Source organism: Saccopteryx leptura, unplaced genomic scaffold, assembly GCF_036850995.1.
Source record: "Saccopteryx leptura isolate mSacLep1 unplaced genomic scaffold, mSacLep1_pri_phased_curated manual_scaffold_76, whole genome shotgun sequence".
NCBI classification, from domain to species: domain Eukaryota; kingdom Metazoa; phylum Chordata; class Mammalia; order Chiroptera; family Emballonuridae; genus Saccopteryx; species Saccopteryx leptura.
The window spans coordinates 82,922-103,242 of NW_027095758.1; the positions used below are offsets into that span (position 1 = coordinate 82,922).

Genomic DNA, 20,321 nt, shown 5'->3' on the forward strand with positions numbered 1-20,321 from the left:
AAGAAGCCTGACTTTTCCTCTTTAAAATGGCGTTGCCAATACTAAGTTTTACAGTTCTTTGGCACCTTATCACACCGCTGCCTTCTGCTCCGTGGGCCTTGCAGCCCTGGCCCCAGCCTCAGCCCCGGCCTCCTGCCGCTGCTGGCTCTCCACAACGTCCAGAGCAATCTGCAACTCACGAACCTGTGATTCCTTCTCCAGTGGCTGCACCATTTCCAGGTGAATCTCGCAAACCCGGTCGGCCTCCTCCGGTGCTTGCTCCAGCTCCAGGGTCGGCATCTCTTTCTCCCCACGTTTGCTCCAGTTCCTTCCACTGCTTGGTTTGCAGGTCCTGGGCAGCCTCTTCCACAGAGCTCTCGGTTTCCTCACGCATGGCTGTAAAAGTCAGCTAGCCTACTGTCCCCAAAAGGACAGCCATGGGGAACCATAACAGCAGCCAGTCCTCTACTCCACCGCTCAAAGGTGGTGGTGGCTCCATACAGATGTGTATTGAATCCTGCCACAGACTACGCCAAATGTAAAGCCAGTAGCCACGGCCACCATCACAGCCGCCTGGCCCGGGCAGGTTCACATTTGATTTGGATAGATGGTAATGAAACAACAGAGCCAAGAACTGGTGGGCCATTACCTTTAATCCTAATTCACACCCGGCGGGCAAGAAATACACACAGTGGGAAAACACTTCCCTTTCCATTTAGGGCTCCCAAAGCCACTGACTTATCCGAGTTTCCTAGAATCAAAGGTTTGTACCTCACCAGCCTTATTCACCACTGTTCCCCATCTCCTTCTCTCTGCACAAACTCTGCACAAACTGGCTTCTCCTTCAGCACTCCACCATCTTGGCTGCTTCTCCTCTGCAATGCTAATTTCAGGAACAGAGAGAGAGAGAGAGAGACCGGTCTGCCCCATTTTATAGTGTAGCAATCAAAACCTTTAAGCCAATATACAAATAAGGAAGTCTCTGATACAAAGTCACTTATCTGAGGCATAAATGGGATTCCTCATGAGAGTGTACTACCCCACATCATGCAACAGTCAAGGGTGTGGGGAAAAGTTTCCTTTTGAAAGATCTTAGTATTAAAGGGGCGGGAAAGGCTTAGTCTTAAAACTAAGCCTTAGGCTATAATGACTTTGCTGGCTTACAGCCTGTCCCCCACACCCAATGCAAACTATAAGTGAGAAACATATACATCATATTTGCAAACTTATTTGACCCACAGCTATGCTTGGAGGTAGAAGCCCAGAGTACAAGGCCAGGCTCTGCCCGTACTCACTTGTGTCTGGTTGGACCAAGAGTATGATGGAAGTGGTCCTCTGAGACTTCCAAGGCTGTATTATAATCAGTCATAGAGGGTTTCTCTTGTTCACTGGAACACCTCTGCTCTTGGAGCCCGGTTCTACCATAGTACTTCCATAGTACCACCCTAGTACTTCATGCTGGAAAGGACACATATGGAAACTCGGGTCAAATCCAGGCTGAGCTCATCCTCAAGCCATCTTAGCTTACGCACAGGACATGTGAGTAAAGAAGTCCTGTTGGAAGTGGACCCTCCGCTCCATCAAATCTTCTATCTCTAGGGAGGCTCCAGACGGGATGTAGCAGAGAAGAGCCACGCCCACTGTTCCCCTTCCAAATACCTGAACCACAGAATCCATGAGCATAATAATAATAAATGACTGTTCTTGAAAACCATTAAGTTTGGGGGTGTTTTGCCAAGACAGCAGCAGATAACCGGAATGCCTGGAATATGTTTTCCTATCCTTTTATTTTCAAGCATTTTGTGTTTGAGACTCTTATAATGAACATGTTTTTGTGTTATAAAGTAACGTACCTTAATTCGCAGGTTATGTAGACACCAAGGCAGGATACAGAAGAATTTTTAGGAGGAGATTTTTTTTTATTCATTTTTAGAGAGAGAGAGAGAGGGAGAGAGAGAGAGAGACAGAGAGGGAGAGAGAGGAGAGAGAGACAGAGAGAGAGAAGGGGGGAGGAGCTGGAAGCATCAACTCCCATATGTGCCTTGACCAGGCAGCCCAGGGTTTCGAACTGGCAACCTCAGCATTTCCAGGTCTACGCTTTATCCACTACGCCACCACAGGTCAGGCAGGAGGAGATTTATTAATAAGCCGGCTGCATATGACTTACATGGGGTATAGCTAACCCAAATCATGTGTGAGCAAAATAGCCCTGTAGTTAGTTATATAGACTTGATCACATATAGGTTGGGGGAGCATGACACAGTAATCAATCATTAATAAGCTTACATTTGTCTATAAAATCTATAAACAGCATTCCTACATATTAAAACTTACACGGTAACACAATAGTGGTGTCGTTTTACATATCAAAGATGTTCACAAATCTTTTAGTGTCTACCTCCCATCCCTTTGTCTAGAGGTATATGTTACTCTCAGGACTCCAGGAAGGGAGGGAGAGTTAAAATCAGTGTGGGATATGTAAATATTGCCTCTTATTGAAAGGGAAAGAAAGTTTTTAGATAACCTTTCTCTTCTTTGTTGTCTAGCAAGTAGTGGCCTCAGTCCTTCCGGAGAACTATAGTTAAACTATGACTACTAGATGACCCATTTGTCCTTGTAAACCAGAAAGCTTCTGCATTCTTCTCCCTCCATTTTCCATAGAACAGGGGGGGCAAGAAGCCTGACATTTCCTCTTTAAAATGGCGTTGCCAATACTAAGTTTTACAGTTCTTTGGCACCTTATCACATTTGGATGTTCTTTTTTTTTTTTTTTTTTTTTTTTCCTACCTGAGGGTCTCAGAATCAGACTCCGGAAGAGGGACCCAGAACCTTTCAGAGGGAATGTTTATCTGCAGTAAAGCCTGAACCAGCCCTTTGGGTCTTTTTTCCTTTAGAGCCCCATTTCTTCTGCCCATCCTTCCTTCCTCTGGGAGGTCGGGCAGCAGGTTTGCTCTGACTGTCCCCAGCCGCATCTCCCTCCCTCAGCCTCCAAGTCGCCTGATCCCGGGAACTTCGAGGTTTCCTGCAGAAGAACCTCGAAGGCTCACCAACCGAGTCACACCGCGCGGGCGGAGGAGGTTGCCATGGCGACAAATCCAGGGGATGGAGGCGGCGGAGGCTCGGAGAGCCGCTTCCGATTGGCTCGGCGGCCGCGAGCGTTCGCCGCGCGCACATGCGTAGTGGCGCGCAGGCGAGGTCTCGGCGGAGCCGAGGCGCGCGGGTGGGTGGGTTCCGGCTCCTCGGGAACCGGCGGGCTGGACTCGCGCTGTCCCCCCTGCCCGGCCGAGACGCGAGCTGCTTTCCGGGGAAAGGCAGCGGCGGAGCCGGAGGCCGCTCGGCAGCGCGGGACGGAGCCCGCCACGCAGGCGCCCGCCGCCATTGTTGCCCGGGGCCTCCCGGCCGCTCCGGCGGCGCGTCCGCCGCGTCCCGGCGACAGGTAAGGATGCCGCGGGGAGGGGCCGCCGCCTCGGCCGGTCCCCGCGCGGGCGGGCCGGGCCGGGCGGCCGGGCGCGGGGTGAGCGCCGTTGCGGGGCCCCGGGAGGAGAGGGGCTGGGGGGCCCGCGGGACCTGCAGGAGGCGAGGCCCGCGCGGCCACCACGCAGGACCCCCCCACCCCTTGTCCACGGGTGGGTTTGGTGACACCCGTGTGCGGGAGGAGGCCCCGGAGCTGGATGGAGCCTTGTGGCCCCAGATGGTGTGGCTTCTTCTCCAGGGCAGGTCGGTTGCAGGTGTTCTTCCAACAGGGATCCTGGTTTCCCTTTTTTTCTTTTTCTTTTTCTTTTCACAAGGAATTGTCACCTTGAGAAGCACGTCCACCGAAAGCTCTTCCTCTCCTTCTTTGCAGTCCAACCGGCCTGTCTCCCTCGCTCTCCTGGCCTCAGAGACAGAAAAGCTGGAATAGGTGGGCATTGTTCCTATGCGGGACAGGTAAAGGACTCGCCCCTTCCCCCCCCCCTTTTTTTTACAAGTCTGAATTTCTAACAAGAGACCGAAGTAAATAGTCTATGTGTTGATCTGCGCACACGGGAGAGTCTGGTTCTGTCTGTGGGTGTGTCTAGCGGAGGGCACTAGGAATTCTTGACCTTGTGGTCTGTTCTTGTGTTTCAGGGTTTCTGAACCATCCCTGCAGGTTCTAGGCACCAGACTGATCACGCTTTAGCTTGACTCTGACGGGTCCCTTGGCTGCAGGAGCCCTAGAGAAGTCTCTGTGGCTCTGGCATGAGACTTCAAGCGGTTGGCTGGCTACTAGGGAAGTAGAAAGGATATTACCAGCTCCCCTCTCCCGCAATGCCGGCCCCAAGCAGGAGGATGACCAGTTCTTCGCGCTCCCAGATCTTTCTAATGTGGAAGCCAGACAAGGCTCCGAGCGGACCCCACAAAGTGGAAAAAGAAACCCTGGCTTCCAGACTCTTGCGGGACACTGAGACCCGTCGACAGAACTTCAGGAACTTTCCGTACCCGGACCTGGCTGGTCCTCGGAAAGCGTTGAGTCAACTCCGAGAGCTCTGCCTGAAGTGGCTGAGACCCGAAATTCACTCGAAGGAGCAGATCCTGGAGCTGCTGGTGCTGGAGCAGTTCCTGACCATCCTGCCCGGGGAGGTTCGGACCTGGGTCAAGTCCCAGTACCCGGAGAGTAGCGAGGAGGTGGTGACTCTGGTGGAGGACCTGACGCAGATTCTCGAGGGTGAAGGTGAGGAGGAGCAGAGCCGGGAGGGGCGGCGTCCTGGGTGGTTAGGAAAGATAACCAGCACGTCAGAGAGAAGCCTGTTGAAGGAGTCAGGAGAAGGCAGGCAGTGAGTGAGTGGGAACAGGCCTTAACATCAGTCCGTCCTGCACGGTGTTCCCCTTCAGATTTCCTGGGACCAGATACACGTTATCTAAGCCCAGAGGAGCTGTGTCGTAAAGCAATGACCAGACAACCAGACTACCTCCTCGTGAGCCCTCAGGAAGTTGACCTGCAGAGGTCTGGACCATTCTGCTGATAAGTCGTTTGCTTAGTGAATTGGATTTTACAGTGACATGCTTCCAGATAGATAGAAAAGGGGCTAGAAAACATGTCTTTATTAACTGGAGACACAACTCATGGAATTTAGATCATGAGGATTTAGTAGAAAATTGTGAATTGGGTACATATTCGTAAGCGTTGCAAAGCAGACTTCTTTTTGAACCCTACGCTGATGACTTAGGACAAGTTATTACCTCTTCCCACTGATTTTCTTTTTTTAAATTTTTCTATTGATTTGAGATAGAAAAAGGGAGGAAAGAAGAAGAGAGATAGAAAGACATATCGCCTCTTTCCTCTTAGTTGTTCCATTTAGTTATGCACTCTATTTGCGTCTCAAATGTGCCCTGACCGGAGATCGAACCCGCGACTTTGGAGCTCTGGGACAGTGCTCTATCCATTGTGCCACCTGGCCAAGGTCCCCTGCTGATTTTTTGCACTTAGGGGTGCTTTGTTTTGTTTCCTTCTGATTTCTCACTTTAAGACGGTGTAGGCATCCAGTTGGTAGTGAGTTCCCCAGGCAGGTCAAACAGGACTAATCATCATGGTCTCTTTCTGTTCCCTAGTGGCTCCTCAGAGCTCGGCCCTTTCCCAAGAGGTCCCAGAGGAAGACCCCAAAGAAAGACATGCTTTCCAGACTAGGTGGCTAAGTGACTTGGTGACCAAAGTGAGTTTTCGTGTCCTCTGTGATTTTAAAATCCCTTTGTAGTATCTGATGACATTTTCTTTCCTGGACTCTAACTTCTATGACTCCAAAAGTCCCATCCAGGACCTGCGCCTGTTTTTCCCCTTCCATCACCGTGGCCTTGAAGGTAGGTGATGCCCTGTGGCAGAAGTGGGATTGCCATTGCTCACTCTGACCTGAAGGCAGCAGCATCTCCCGGAGGTTAAGGGGGTTGACCTACACAGCCAGATAGATCCAGGTTTGGTTCCTGGTTCTGCCGCTGAGCCTGTAATTTGGAGCAAGATAACTGATTACTCAGCCTGAGTTATTTGACACTAATAAATAGAATATTCCTCTTAGATTATGAGGATTAAATATTATGAGACTTGTTACCCTGGATTATAATAAGTGATCAATAAGATCACAGTAGGATAGAAAATAGTTACTAATATTTTTTTGTCATTAAAAAGTAATTAGCCTTACCAGGCAATGGCGCAGTGGATAGAACATCGGACTGGGACGAGGAGGATCCAGGTTCGAGACCCTGAGGTCGCCAGCTTGAGCACGGGCTCATCTGGTTTGAGCAAAAGCTCACCAACTTTAGCCCAAGGTCGCTGGCTCGAGCAAGGGGTCACTCGCTCTGCTGTAGCCCCCTGGTCAAGGCACATATGAGAAAGCAATCAATGAACAACTAAGGAGCCGCAACAAAGAATTGATGCTTCTCATCTGTCTCCTTTCCTGTCTGTCTGTCCCTCTTTCTCCCTTCTCTCCCTTTCTCTGACTCTGTCTCTGCCACAAAAAAAAACAAAAACAAAAACAGGTAATTAAAAGCCTTGTGTTATATGCTGTTCCTTTTTTTTCTTTTTTTTTTTTTTTTAGTGAGAAAGGGACAGACAGGAAAGGAGAGAGATAAGAAACATCAACTTGTTGCTGTGGCTTTTTATCTTTTTTTTTTTTTTTTTGTATTTTTCTGAAGCTGGAAACGGGGAGAGAGAGTCAGACAGACTCCCGCATACGCCTGACCAGGATCCACCCGGCACGCCCTCCAGGGGCAATGCTCTGCCCACCAGGGGGCGATGCTCTGCCCCTCAGGGGCATCGCTCTGCAGCGACCAGAGCCACTCTAGTGCTTGGGGCAGAGGCCAAGGAGCCATCCCCAGCGTCCGGGCCATCTTTGCTCCAATGGAGCCTTGGCTGCGGGAGGGAAAGAGAGAGAGAGAAGGGGGGGGGGGAGAAGCAAATGGGTGCTTCTCCTATGTGCCCTGGCCGGGAATCAAACCCGGGTCCCCTGCACGCCAGGCCGATGCTCTACCGCTGAGCCAACCGGCCAGGGCCTGCTGTGGCTTTTTAGTTGTTCATTGATTGCTTTCTCATATGTGCCTTGACCAGGGGGCTTCAGGCGAGCCAGGGGCCCTGCACTCAAGCCAGCGACCATAGCATGATGTCTGTGATCCTATGCTCAAGCCGGTGACTTTGGGGTTTCGAACCTGGGTCTTCAGCATCCCAGGTTGATGCCCTGTCCACTGCACCATCACGTGGTCAGGCTGTTTTTTAGAGAAAGAAAGAGACAGGAACATCGAACTGCTCCTGTAGGTGCCCAGACCGGGGAATCGAACTGGCAACCTCTGCGCTCTGGGACGAGGCTTCAGAGCTATCCGGCCAGGGCTGATTTTATGTTGATTTCTAGAAAGACAGCAAGAGGAAGGGAGGGAGGAGAGGGAAGTATTAGTTGTTCCACTCAGCTGTACGTTTTTTGGCTGCCTCCCGTGTGTGCCCTGACTGACCAGGGATCAAACCTACAACTTTGTTTCAGGACAATACTCTTAACCAGGTGTCCCCAAACTACGGCCCGCCGCACCTCCGGAAGGGGCACCTCTTTCCTTGGTGGTCAGTGAGAGGAGCACTGTATGTGGCGGCCCTCCCAACGGTCTGAGGGACAGTGAACTGGCCCCCTGTGTAAAAAGTTTGGGGACCCCTGCAACCTACTAAGCTAGCTAACCAGCCAGAGCCAGTCTTTTTTTTTTTTTTTTTTTTTTATTTATTGATTTGAGAGAGAGAGAAAGAGGAAGGGAGAGTGAAAGAGAGGGAAGCATCAGTTTGTTGCTCCCCCATTTATGCATTCATTGGTTGATTCTTGAATGTGTCCTGACCGGGAATCGAACCTGCAAACTTGGTGTAGCAGGACAGCACGCTAACCTAACCCTAACCCTAACCTGGGCAGGGCTCCTGCCTACGAGTTCTTACACCAGGTTAAGTGACATGTGATGTTTCAGGAGTCGATGACATTCAGAGATGTGGCTGTCGATGTCACCCAGGAGGACTGGGAGCTGATGCGGCCGGCGCAGAAGGAGCTGTACAAGACCGTGACGCTGCAGAACTACTGGAACATGGTCTCCCTCGGTGAGCCCCGTCGGCGCCCGGCTCCCCCAGCTCCCCCCAGCGCGTCTGTCTTCCTCCCCCCAGCTCCCCCCAGCGTGTCTGTCTTCCTCCCCCAAGCTCCCACCAGCTCCCACCAGCGTGTCTGTCTTCCTCCCCCCAGCTCCCCCCAGCGTGTCTGTCTTCCTCCCCCCAGCTCCCCCCAGCGTGTCTGTCTTCCTCCCCCCAGCTCCCCCCAGCGTGTCTGTCTTCCTCCCCCCAGCTCCCCCCAGCGTGTCTGTCTTCCTCCCCCCAGCTCCCCCCAGCGTGTCTGTCTTCCTCCCCCCAGCTCCCACCAGCTCCCACCAGCGTGTCTGTCTTCCTCCCCCCAGCTCCCACCAGCGCGTCTGTCTTCCTCCCCCCAGCTCCCACCAGCGTGTCTGTCTTCCTCCCACCAGCGTGTCTGTCTTCCTCCCCCCAGCTCCCACCAGCTCCCACCAGCGTGTCTGTCTTCCTCCCCCCAGCTCCCCCCAGCTCCCACCAGCGTGTCTGTCTTCCTCCCCCCAGCTCCCCCCAGCGTGTCTGTCTTCCTCCCCCCAGCTCCCACCAGCGTGTCTGTCTTCCTCCCCCCAGCTCCCCCCAGCGTGTCTGTCTTCCTCCCCCCAGCTCCCCCCAGCGTGTCTGTCTTCCTCCCCCCAGCTCCCCCCAGCGTGTCTGTCTTCCTCCCCCCAGCTCCCCCCAGCGTGTCTGTCTTCCTCCCCCCAGCTCCCACCAGCGTGTCTGTCTTCCTCCCCCCAGCTCCCCCCAGCGTGTCTGTCTTCCTCCCCCCAGCTCCCACCAGCGTGTCTGTCTTCCTCCCCCCAGCTCCCCCCAGCTCCCACCAGCGTGTCTGTCTTCCTCCCCCCAGCTCCCCCCAGCTCCCACCAGCGTGTCTGTCTTCCTCCCCCCAGCTCCCACCAGCGTGTCTGTCTTCCTCCCCCCAGCTCCCACCAGCGTGTCTGTCTTCCTCCCCCCAGCTCCCCCCAGCTCCCACCAGAGTGTCTGTCTTCCTCCCCCCAGCTCCCACCAGCGTGTCTGTCTTCCTCCCCCCAGCTCCCACCAGCGTGTCTGTCTTCCTCCCCCCAGCTCCCCCCAGCGTGTCTGTCTTCCTCCCCCCAGCTCCCACCAGCGCGTCTGTCTTCCTCCCCCCAGCTCCCACCAGCACGTCTGTCTTCCTCCTCCCAGCTCCCACCAGCTCCCACCAGCGCGTCTGTCTTCCTCCCCCCAGCTCCCACCAGCACGTCTGTCTTCCTCCTCCCAGCTCCCCCCAGCTCCCACCAGCGCGTCTGTCTTCCTCCCCCCAGCTCCCACCAGCACGTCTGTCTTCCTCCTCCCAGCTCCCACCAGCGCGTCTGTCTTCCTCCCACCAGCTCCCACCAGCGCGTCTGTCTTCCTCCCCCCAGCTCCCACCAGCGTGTCTGTCTTCCTCCCCCCAGCTCCCACCAGCGTGTCTGTCTTCCTCCCCCCAGCTCCCACCAGCTCCCACCAGCGTGTCTGTCTTCCTCCCCCCAGCTCCCACCAGCTCCCACCAGCGTGTCTGTCTTCCTCCCCCCAGCTCCCCCCAGCGTGTCTGTCTTCCTCCCCCCAGCTCCCACCAGCTCCCACCAGCGTGTCTGTCTTCCTCCCCCCAGCTCCCACCAGCTCCCACCAGCGTGTCTGTCTTCCTCCCCCCAGCTCCCACCAGCTCCCACCAGCGTGTCTGTCTTCCTCCCCCCAGCTCCCCCCAGCGTGTCTGTCTTCCTCCCCCCAGCTCCCCCCAGCTCCCACCAGCGTGTCTGTCTTCCTCCCCCCAGCTCCCCCCAGCTCCCACCAGCGTGTCTGTCTTCCTCCCCCCAGCTCCCACCAGCGTGTCTGTCTTCCTCCCCCCAGCTCCCACCAGCTCCCACCAGCGTGTCTGTCTTCCTCCCCCCAGCTCCCACCAGCTCCCACCAGCGTGTCTGTCTTCCTCCCACCAGCTCCCACCAGCTCCCACCAGCGTGTCTGTCTTCCTCCCCCCAGCTCCCCCCAGCTCCCACCAGCGTGTCTGTCTTCCTCCCCCCAGCTCCCCCCAGCGTGTCTGTCTTCCTCCCCCCAGCTCCCACCAGCGTGTCTGTCTTCCTCCCCCCAGCTCCCACCAGCGTGTCTGTCTTCCTCCCCCCAGCTCCTCCCAGCGTGTCTGTCTTCCTCCCCCCAGCTCCCACCAGCGCGTCTGTCTTCCTCCCCCCAGCTCCCACCAGCATGTCTTCCTCCTCCTCCTTTGGGAGAAATGGGTCAGGCCTCTGAAGTGCTTTGCTAAGAATGGGACCTCGAGGTCAGTTGTTGCCCCGTATGGGCACGGAGGCGGTATGCCTCTTCCCTTTCCCCAACCGGCAGATTCCTAAGGGGAGGATAGTTGGAAGCTGGCACCCAGTGCCACGCCTGGCCTGTTCCCCACGTCCCCGCCGGTCTCCTTCCCCCATAATCTCTGTGCACATCTTCTCCGGTGACCCAGGAAATCTTTCCCAGCTCTGGAACGGACGAGGACCTAATTTATTAGATCGCACGCGTGAACTCTTGTTCTCCTGTCGAGCTCTGTCCGCATGGCTAAGAAGTCAGGTAATACAGTTTGAACAAATGTTTATCTCCAGGATAAAGCTCATTCTGTTCTCCTGGACAGGACTTACAGTGTACAGACCAACTGTGATTCCCACACTGGAAGAACCGTGGATGGTGATAAAAGAAATCCTAGAAGGCCCTAGTCCAGGTGAGAGCAGCGGTTTGCCCTCAGCCTGTTACCCTGCGTGTGGGTCCAGGGTCAGACATGCCCAGTCACTCTCCACAGAAACGTCCAGTCTTCAGGAGCGCTGAGCTGTCCGCCTCACGTCCTTATAGAAGCCTCCTTTGGGAGAAGGTGTTCCAGGCGGGATTCACACACCTCTCCGCTGTGTCTCCTGGTGCCTTTCCCACGACCCCTGCATCCCACCCTTAGCGCTTGTCTGAGGCCTTCACGGTGTGGCTGTGCTCTCCCTCAGCACACGTGAAAGTCTCCTAAAATCTGAAATCCCAAACCTTCTTTTTGTGCTTCTTTTCTTCTGTTTACTGACAGAACCTAGTAACCCCATTTCTATATTTATCTTCTAATCATTTTCCTACATAAATACAGTGCCATTCTTTCTCTCCAAGTGTAAATATTTACATTTATACAGTAATGTTAGCTAATGTGTAATCAGATACTTAGATTTCTCCACCGGTCCCAAAGTATTCTCGTTTTTTCCCCAGAAGTACCCTGTATAGATGTTTCTCCTGCTCCACTTGCTTAGCCTGTATTAGCCCTTTTCATCTAGAATGTTCCATAGCCTTTTTTTTTTTTTTTTTTTTTTTAAACAGAGGCAGAGATAGGGACAGACAGACAGGAACGGAGAGAGATGAGAAGCATCAATCATCAGTTTCTTGTTGCGTGTTGCTACTTCTTAGTTGTTCATTGATTGGTTTCTCACATGCGCCTTGACCGTGGGCCTTCAGCAGACCGAGTAACCCCCTGCTGGAGCCAGCGACCTTGGGTCCAAGCTGGTGAGCTCTTTGCTCAAGCCAGATGAGCCCGCGCTCAAGCTGGTGAGCTCGGGATCTCGAACCTGGGTCCTTCCGCATCCCAGTCCGACGCTCTATCCACTGCGCCACCACCTGGTCAGGCCATACCCTTTCTTTAATCTTTCATGATATTAACATCTTTTGAAGGATCCAGGCTAGGTTTTTAAAAAAAAACAAAAAACACATTTGCCTGAATGTGGCAATAATTAGATTCAGATTAAACATTTTGCCGAGAGCCTTTTATGGTATGCGCTTTCTGTTGAGTTTCCTCAGGAGACACGTAATGTCAGTTTGTCTCATTGTTGATAATACTCAGTTTGGTTAAGGTGCTGTCTCATTGGATGTGTCCATTTTAAAGGTGTATTTTTTTTCTTTCTAATTAGGAAAGAAATCTGTGGATTGACACTCATGACTACCCTATTCCCGATAACCTTTAATTTAAGGTTCTTAGCGTACACTGATGATCCTTGCTTTGTTACATTGCTGGTTACAAAATGAGATTTTCTAAGTTAGACATCTCTTTTAAATGATTAATTCTGTAAAGAATAGCTATCCCAGTCCTGGACAGGCAGCTTACTTGGTTAAAGTGTTGTCCCCATACTCCAAGGTTGCGGGTTCAGTTCCCCAGTCAGCGCACACACAAGAATCAACCAATGAATGCATAAATAAGTGAAACAGAAAATCAATGTTTCTTTCTCTCTTTCCCTTTCTTCTTCTCAGCCCATTTTTATGTGTATATATCACTGTAGACAAATAGAATTTTTTTTTAAGATTTTTTTAATATTTTATTTATTGATTTTTAGAGAGAGAGGAGTGAGAGAGAGAGAGAGAGACAGAGAGAAGAGGGAGGAGCAGGAAGCATCAACTCCCATATGTGCCTTGACCAGGCAAGCCCAAGGTTTCGAACCAGCAACCTCAGTGTTCCAGGCAACGCTTTATCCACTGTGCCACCACAGGCCAGGCGGCAAATAGAATTTTTAAAAAGTCATTGTATTATTAGTTCATTCCAGCCTTGGGGTATTTTTTCCTCCATTTTTGATGCTCAATTGTCCCAGATTTGGGCAATGTAAGACTTTTTTTTTTAATTGAGTATAATTAACATAAAACATTGTATTAGTTTCAGATGTGCCACATAATGATTTGATATTTCTATACACAGCAAAATTACCACCCAAATAAATCTAGTTCCCATCAGTTACCATGTATAGTGACAAATTTTATGTGGGAAGAGAACCTTTAAGTTCTCTTTGTTTTCCATACAAGATTTTTTCCCCATACAAGAATCAACCAATGGGCCCTGGCTGGTTGGCTCAGTGGTAGAGCATTGGCTCGGCATGTGGATGTCCTGGGTTCGATTCCCAGTTAGGGAACACAAGAGAAGCGCCCATCTGCTTCTCCACCCTTCCCCCTCTTTTCTCTCTCTCTCTCTCTCTCTCTCTCTCTTTCTCTCTCTCTCTCTCTCTCTCCATTGGAGCAAAGTTGGCCCGGCCACTGAGGACGGCTCTATGGCCTCTGCCTCAGGCGCTAGAATGGCTCCGGTCACAACAGAGCGATGCCCCAGATGGGCAGAGCATCGCCCCCTGGTGGGCATGCCGGGTGGATCCTGATCGGGCGCATGCGGGAGTCTGTCTCTGCCTCCCCGCTTCTCACTTTGGAAAAATACAAAAAAAAAACCCAAACTAATGAATGTGTAAATAAGTAGAACGACAAATTGATGTTTCTTCTCTCTGAAATCAATTTTTAAAAATTTTCTCTCTCAGAAACTTAAATATGCATTTTTATTTTATTGATTACAGTCATCATACTGTACATTACATCCCCAGGATTGACTGACTTTGCAATTGAAAGTTTGTACCTTTTGACCCTTCGCCCATTTCTCCCCCCACACCCCATACACCCCTTCTCTGGCAGCCACGGACTAGTCTCCATACCAGCGAGCGTAGTGCTTTGTTTTTTGTTTTTCTTTGATTTGTTGGTGTTTTTGTCTTGTTTCTTTAGATTCCACATATAAGCGAGACCGTGCAGTATTGGTCTTTCTCTGACTGACCGCACTTAGCACAGCGCCTGCAGGGCCCGTGCACGTCCACAGAGCAGGCTTTCTTCTTACGGCCGAGGAGTGTTCCGTTGGTCTGTAGACCACACCCTCTTGGTCACTCATCTGATGATGGGCACTGAGGGTTCTATATTTTGACTATTCTAAGTAATGCTGCCATGGACAAGGCGTGCGTGTATCTTTTCGAATTAGTGTTTTCATTTCCTTTGGATAAACATCCAGAAGTAGAATTGCTAGACCTTATGGTAGTTCTCGTGTTAATTTATGAGAAACCCCCATGCTGATTGCCGTAGCAGCTGCACCGGTTTAAATTCCTGTGAACAGGTCATGTTCTTGCCCCAACATTTGTTCTTTCTGGTTTGGTTTTGTTTTTATAGGAGCCATTCCAGCAGGTGTGAGGTGGTATCTCCTTATGGTTTTAAATTCCATTTCCATGATGATGAGTGATGCTAAGCATCTTTTCAGGTGTCTGCCGACCATCGTATGTCTTCCAGTATGTGTGCTGCCGAAGCGAGCACCATCGTATGTCTTCTTTGGGGAAATGTCTATATAGGTCTTCTGCCCATTTTTGGGCTGTTGAGTTGTATAAGCTCTTTATATATTTTAGACATTAACCCTTATCAGATACATGATTTGCAAAAATTTTACGTTGCTTTATCATTCTGTTGATGATTTCTTTGCTGTGCAGAAACTTTTTAGTTTTATGTAGTCCCACTTACTTATTTTTGCTTGTTTCCTTTGCTTTTGAAGTCAGATCCAAAAAAGTTTGCCAAGACTCATGTCAAGGAGCAGCTTGTCGCCTGTGTGTTTTACAGGAGTTTTATGGTTCAGTCTTACAGTCAAGTCTTTAGTTCATCTGAGTTGATGTTTGTGTGTGCTATAAGATGGGGGCCAGTTTTATTCTTTTGCACGTCTGTTCAGTTTTCTCAACACCACCTATTGAAGAGACTGTCCTTTCCTCTTTTGTCCTAGATTGACCATATATGCATGGTTTGGGCTCTCTGTTCTGAAGTATTAATCTGTGTCTGGTTTTTTTTGTTTTTTGTTTTTTGGGTTTTTTTGTATTTTTTTCTGAAGCTGGAAACGGGGAGAGACAGTCAGACAGACTCCCGCATGGGCTCGACCGGGATCCACCCGGCACGCCCACCCGGGGCGTTGCTCTGCCCACCAGTGGGCGATGCTCTGCCCCTCCGGGGCGTTGCTCTGCAGCGACCAGAGCCACTCTAGCGCCTGGGGCAGAGGCCAAGGAGCCATCCGCAGCGCCCAGGCCATCCCTGCTCCAATGGAGCCCCAGCTGCGGGAGGGGAAGAGAGAGACAGAGAGGAAGGAGAGGGTGGGGGTGGAGAAGCAAATGGGCACTTCTCCCATGTGCCCTGGCCGGGAATCGAACCCAGGTCCCCCGCACACCAGGCCGACGCTCTACCGCTGAACCAACCGGCCAGGGCCAATCTGTGTCTGTTTTTATGTCATTACCACACTGCTTTGATTACTCCAGCTTTTTGACATAGTTTGAAATCTATGCCAAACTATACTAGGGAGTATGATGCCTCTAGTATTGTCCTTTCTCAGGTTTGCTTTGGCGGTTTGAGGTCCTCTGTCATTTCATACACGTTTTAGCGTCGTTTGTTCTATTTCCATAAAAAGTGCCATTGGAATTCTACTATCTGTAGATTGATTGCTGTGGGGAACATGGACCTTTTAGCAATATTAATCCTTCCAGTCCATGAGCCTGGAATAGCTTTCCATTTATTTGTGTCTTCTTCAGTTTCTTTCATTAAATTGTTTTCTCATCTTTTCTATTTTTACTTTACTTTTTTATGCAGTTGTAATTGGAGTTGTTTTCTTAATTTATCCTGATAGTTTGTTGTTTGTAGAAACAACAAATTCTTGTATTCTGCTGCTTCGGTGAATTTTTTAGTTCTGACAGGTTTTTGGTGGGTTTATTAGGTTTTTCTATATATAAAATCACGTCATCCACAAATAGGGACAGTTTTATTTCTTCCTTTTCAATTTGGGTGCTTTTTATTTCTCACCTACTGTTCCGGCTAGGACTTCCAATACCATGTTGAATAAAAGTGGCCGAGTGTATAAAAGAATGTATCTTTGTCTTGTTCCAGATCTTAAAGGAAAAGCTATCAGCCTTTCACCATGGAATGTGATGTTAGCCGTGGGCTTGTCTTATATGGTCATTATTATGTTGAAGTATGTTCCCGCTATACCCACTTTTTGAGAGTTTTTATCGTAAAAAGATGCTGAATTTTGTCAAATGCTTTTTCTGCATCTTTGAGATGGTCATAAGATTTTTATACTTCATTTTGTTAATGTGGTATAGTACATTACTGATTTGTGAATGTTGAATCATCCTTGCATCTCTGAAATAAATCCCAGTCGACTGGTGTATGGTCCCTTTAACACATTGTTGAATTGGGTTTGCGCATTTTTTTTTTTGAGAATTTTTGCATCTGTGTTTATTAGGGATGTTGGCCTGTATTTTTCCTTCCTTGTGGTGTTCTTGTTTAGTTTTGGTATGAGGAATAATGTTGGCCTCGTAAATGTGTTTGAAGACATTTCTTCCTCTTCAGTTTTTTGCAGATCGTCAATGAAACCATCTGGTTCTGAACTCTGTTGGGAGGTTTTGATTACTTAGTTAATCTCTACTAGTAATTGTCTTCAGATTTTCTGTTTCTTCATGATACAGTCTTGTAAATTCCTAGGAATATATTTATTCTAGATTCTCCTGTTTGGGGGCACATAATTGCTCATAGTAGTCTTTTATGATCCTTTGTATTTCTATGGTATTAGTTGTATTATATTTTTATTATTGTCTTTTATTTCTGATTTTATTTACTTGAGCCTTCTTTTTTTCTTGGTAAGCCTAGAGAGAAGTTTGTCTTTTTTGGTTATCTTTTTCAAAGAATCAGCTCTTGTTTTTATTGATCTTTTCTGTTATCTTTTTAGTGTCTATGTCATTCTTTTTGTTATTACAACTTTTTTTGATTAATCCAACATAATTTTGTCTGTATCATTTATTTTTATTTTGATATTTATTTCCATCCTTATACTAATGTTGGGCTTTATTTGTTCTTTTCCTAGTTCCATGAGGTATAAAGTTAAGATTTTTTTGGAGTTTTTTTCTTGTTTTTTGAGGTAAGAATGTATCACTATGAACTTCCCTCTTAGAACTACTTTTACTGCCTCCCATAAATTTTGGTATGTTTTTGTATCAAGGTGGTTTTTTACTTCTTTGTTAACCCACTGGTTGTTCATAGCATGTTGTTTAATCCACACCTAGTTGTGATTTTTTTTTAGTTTTCTTGTAGTTGATATCTAGTTTTATACCATTGAGATTGAAAAAGATTCTTGATATAATTTTAATTTTTTTTACTTTATTAAGACTGGTTTTGTGGCCTAACATGATCTATTCTGGAGACTGTTCCATGTGCACTTGAGAAGAATTTGGGTTCTGCTGACTTTGTATGGAACATACTGTATAAATCATATAAATTCCGTGTGCTCTAATGTGTTCTTTAAGGCTAATATGTTTTGGGGGTTTTTCTTAACGAGCGAGAGAAAGGGAGAGAACAGACAGGGACAGACATACAGGAAGGGAGAGAGATGAGAAGCATCAACTCATAGTTGTGGCACCTTAGTTATTCATTGATTGCTTTCTCATATGTACCTTGACCAGGGGGTTTGAACTAAGTCAGTGACCCCTTGCACAAGCCAGCAACCTTGGGCTCAAGCTGATAACCCCTGTGCTCCAGCCGGATGAACCCACGCTCAAGCCAGCGACCTTGGGGTTTCAAACCTGAGTCCTCAAAGTCCCAGGCCAATGTTCTATCTACTGTACCACCACTTGATCAAGCTCACTTTTTTTTCAAGGTTTTATTAATTTTATAGAGGATTAAAGTCATCCCAAGTCATCATCCCACACAGTGTTTCCCACTGTGTGCACCTCTCTCAGCTCTGTCACCTGACCTAACTCTGCTCTGTGCCCATGTTGAGTAGTGGGAGCTTCCTTTTTCAATTTAGTCTTGTTCTTCTCCCCTTTTATTCTCCTCTATTCATTATTTTGTTTCTATTTTGGCATTTTCCTTTCTCCAAATAGAGGAAAACTTTTTATACTCTTTTTATTTCAGAACAGGAAACAGAAGCCCAAGATTATAATCCAGTTAAAAATACTACTCAACTCAGAACAGATGGAACCCAGACCGTCAAGTTGGAAGATCCGTGTGACTGTGGTGATGGGTTAGAGAGGTGGGCACCAGATATCTGCCAGAAGCTCCTCCCCCATGGAAGGAATTTCCGTTTGAAGTCAGTCTTGTCGGAAGCAGATGAGCCTACAGCAGAGTATTTCAGTAAATACGATATATACGGAAACCATTATGAACAGCATTCAAACCTATTTATAGAATTTGATACCCAGTCAGATAATAAAAATTCTATATGTGATGAAGGCAGGGCCACCTTCACTCACGTCTCATACGGTGTCGTTCATGGGAAAATCCAGCCGGGAGAGAAGCCTTATAAATGCAGCGTGTGCGGGAAGAGGTTTAGGAAGTACCCGTCCTTCGTGAAACACCAAAGCGCCCATACCAAAGAGAAGTCCTACGAATGTGAAGAGTGCGGGAAGGGCTTCCGGCACCTGTCGTCCCTCATCGCGCACCAGAGGATGCACACGGGGGAGAAGCCCTACGAGTGCCACCAGTGTGGGAAGGCCTTCAGCCAGCGGGCTCACCTCACCATCCACCAGCGGATCCACACGGGCGAGAAGCCGTACCGCTGTGACGACTGCGGGAAGGACTTCAGCCAGCGCGCGCACCTCACCATCCACCAGAGGACGCACACGGGGGAGAAGCCGTATAGGTGCTTGGAGTGCGGGAAGACCTTCAGCCACAGCTCGTCGCTGATCAACCATCAGAGGGTCCACACTGGAGAAAAGCCTTACATATGCAACGAGTGTGGGAAGACGTTCAGTCAGAGCACACACCTCCTTCAGCATCAGAAAATACATACTGGAAAGAAACCGTACAAATGCAACGAGTGTTGGAAAGTGTTTAGTCAGAGTACTTACCTTATTCGACATCAGAGAATTCATTCCGGAGAGAAGTGTTATAAATGTAACGAATGTGGAAAAGCCTTCGCTCATTCCTCAACTCTAATTCAGCACCAAACGACTCACACTGGAGAGAAATCCTATATATGTAAAATATGTGGGAAAGCCTTCAGCCAGAGCGCCAACCTCACGCAGCATTACAGGACGCACACGGGAGAGAAGCCGTACAAGTGCAGTGTGTGTGGGAAGGCCTTCAGCCAGAGCGTGCACCTGACCCAGCACCAGCGGATCCACAACGGGGAGAAGCCCTTCAAGTGCAACATCTGCGGGAAAGCCTATCGCCAGGGTGCAAACCTCACTCAGCATCAGAGGATCCACACCGGAGAGAAGCCCTATAAGTGTAAGGAGTGTGGGAAGGCGTTTGTCTACTCATCGTCCCTGAATCAGCACCAGAGAACTCATACAGGAGAAAGACCTTACAAGTGTAATGCGTGTGATAAAGATTTCAGCCAGAGAACATGCCTTATTCAACACCAGAGAATCCACACGGGAGAGAAGCCCTATGCATGCCGGATCTGTGGCAAAAGCTTCACTCAGAGCACAAATCTCATTCAGCATCAGCGTGTCCACACAGGTGCCAAACACCGCAAGTGATGGCCGTGGCAGACTTGAGGTGTTACAACATAATCACTTAAATTCTGTTTTGTATGCTCTCTCTGTGTTAACACATTATTCAAAAGAAAAAAGTGCAATATATATTAGATATCGCTGAGCGGAAGTATCAGAATTAGTTGTGTGGACCTAACCTATTTAAATTGACTGAAATTTGAGAAGAAAACGCCATTCCCTTCTTATTTGTGATTTGGGTTATTCCAGAAAGAAACCCTATGAAAGAAAGAGTACTCGGAAACCTGTACACTCACCGACTCTTAACTGTATTTCACGTACTTCTCAGTGAGGCCTTACGAATGGGAACGCTGCCGTCAGGTAGATTTCACAGGAGAGATTGTGGGTCAGGAGTGGAGCTGCTCTCGGGCTGGAGTGCTGCCCAGCTTTGAAGCCTTAAGTGTGTGAAGGGTCCCCTCCCTGTGTGCCTCCCTCGTCCTGTCATGCCGTCACTGCCCTGTGGGGCCGTGACTGCCCTGTGGAGCCGTGACCGTCTGTGGGGCCGTGACTGCCCTGTGGAGCCGTGACTGCCCCGTGGAGCTGTGGCTGCCCTGTGGGGCCGTCACTGCCCTGTGGGGTCGTGACTGCCTGTGGGGCCGTGACTGCCTGTGGAGCCGTGGCTGCCTGTGGGGCCGTGACTGCCTGTGGGGCCGTGACTGCCCCGTGGAGCCGTGGCTGCCTGTGGGGCCGTCACTGCCCTGTGGAGCCGTGACTGCCTGTGGGGCCGTCACTGCCCTGTGGAGCCGTCACTGCCCCGTGGAGCCGTGGCTGCCTGTGGGGCCGGTAGGTTGGGGGAGGGGGCGGGGAAGGGGGAATTGAAAGTATCTTCAAGGTTTCTGTGTGACCACTGTTTATACTTCCCTTTCAACACTGAAATCGTATGGGAAGAGAACCCTAATAAAAGATGACTTTAGGATAGAGACACTAATGTGTAGACCACTGTTAGGCATGCACAGATTTAC

At 49.6% G+C, this 20,321-nt stretch overlaps 1 protein-coding gene across 3 annotated transcripts; it reads left to right on the plus strand.

The window, feature by feature from the left end:
• Positions 1-3,214: 3,214 nt before the first annotated feature.
• On the plus strand, positions 3,215-19,829 carry ZNF287 (zinc finger protein 287). 3 transcript variants are annotated; one of them, XM_066358169.1, is made up of 7 exons: positions 3,215-3,415; positions 3,768-3,906; positions 4,087-4,669; positions 5,548-5,648; positions 7,918-8,044; positions 10,674-10,760; positions 17,777-19,829. In XM_066358169.1, the coding sequence occupies exons 3-7, from the start codon at positions 4,267-4,269 to the stop codon at positions 19,345-19,347; spliced, it is 2,289 nt and encodes a 762-aa protein (XP_066214266.1). In that variant the 5' UTR covers positions 3,215-3,415; positions 3,768-3,906; positions 4,087-4,266; the 3' UTR covers positions 19,348-19,829. The 3 variants fall into 3 exon arrangements, with proteins under 3 accessions (XP_066214266.1, XP_066214267.1, XP_066214268.1); XM_066358170.1 differs by having other exon boundaries at positions 3,824-3,906; XM_066358171.1 differs by having other exon boundaries at positions 3,824-3,880.
• The last annotated feature ends 492 nt before the right edge of the window (positions 19,830-20,321 follow it).

Bases quoted from the DNA above. Each gene is read 5' to 3' on its own strand.
- ZNF287 (XM_066358169.1), top strand. From the start codon at position 4,267: ATGCCGGCCCCAAGCAGGAGGATGACCAGTTCTTCGCGCTCCCAGATC. The intron at 4,670-5,547 runs GTGAGGAGGAGC...TCTGTTCCCTAG, and splicing joins GCAGATTCTCGAGGGTGAAG to TGGCTCCTCAGAGCTCGGCC. The intron at 5,649-7,917 runs GTGAGTTTTCGT...GTGATGTTTCAG, and splicing joins TAAGTGACTTGGTGACCAAA to GAGTCGATGACATTCAGAGA.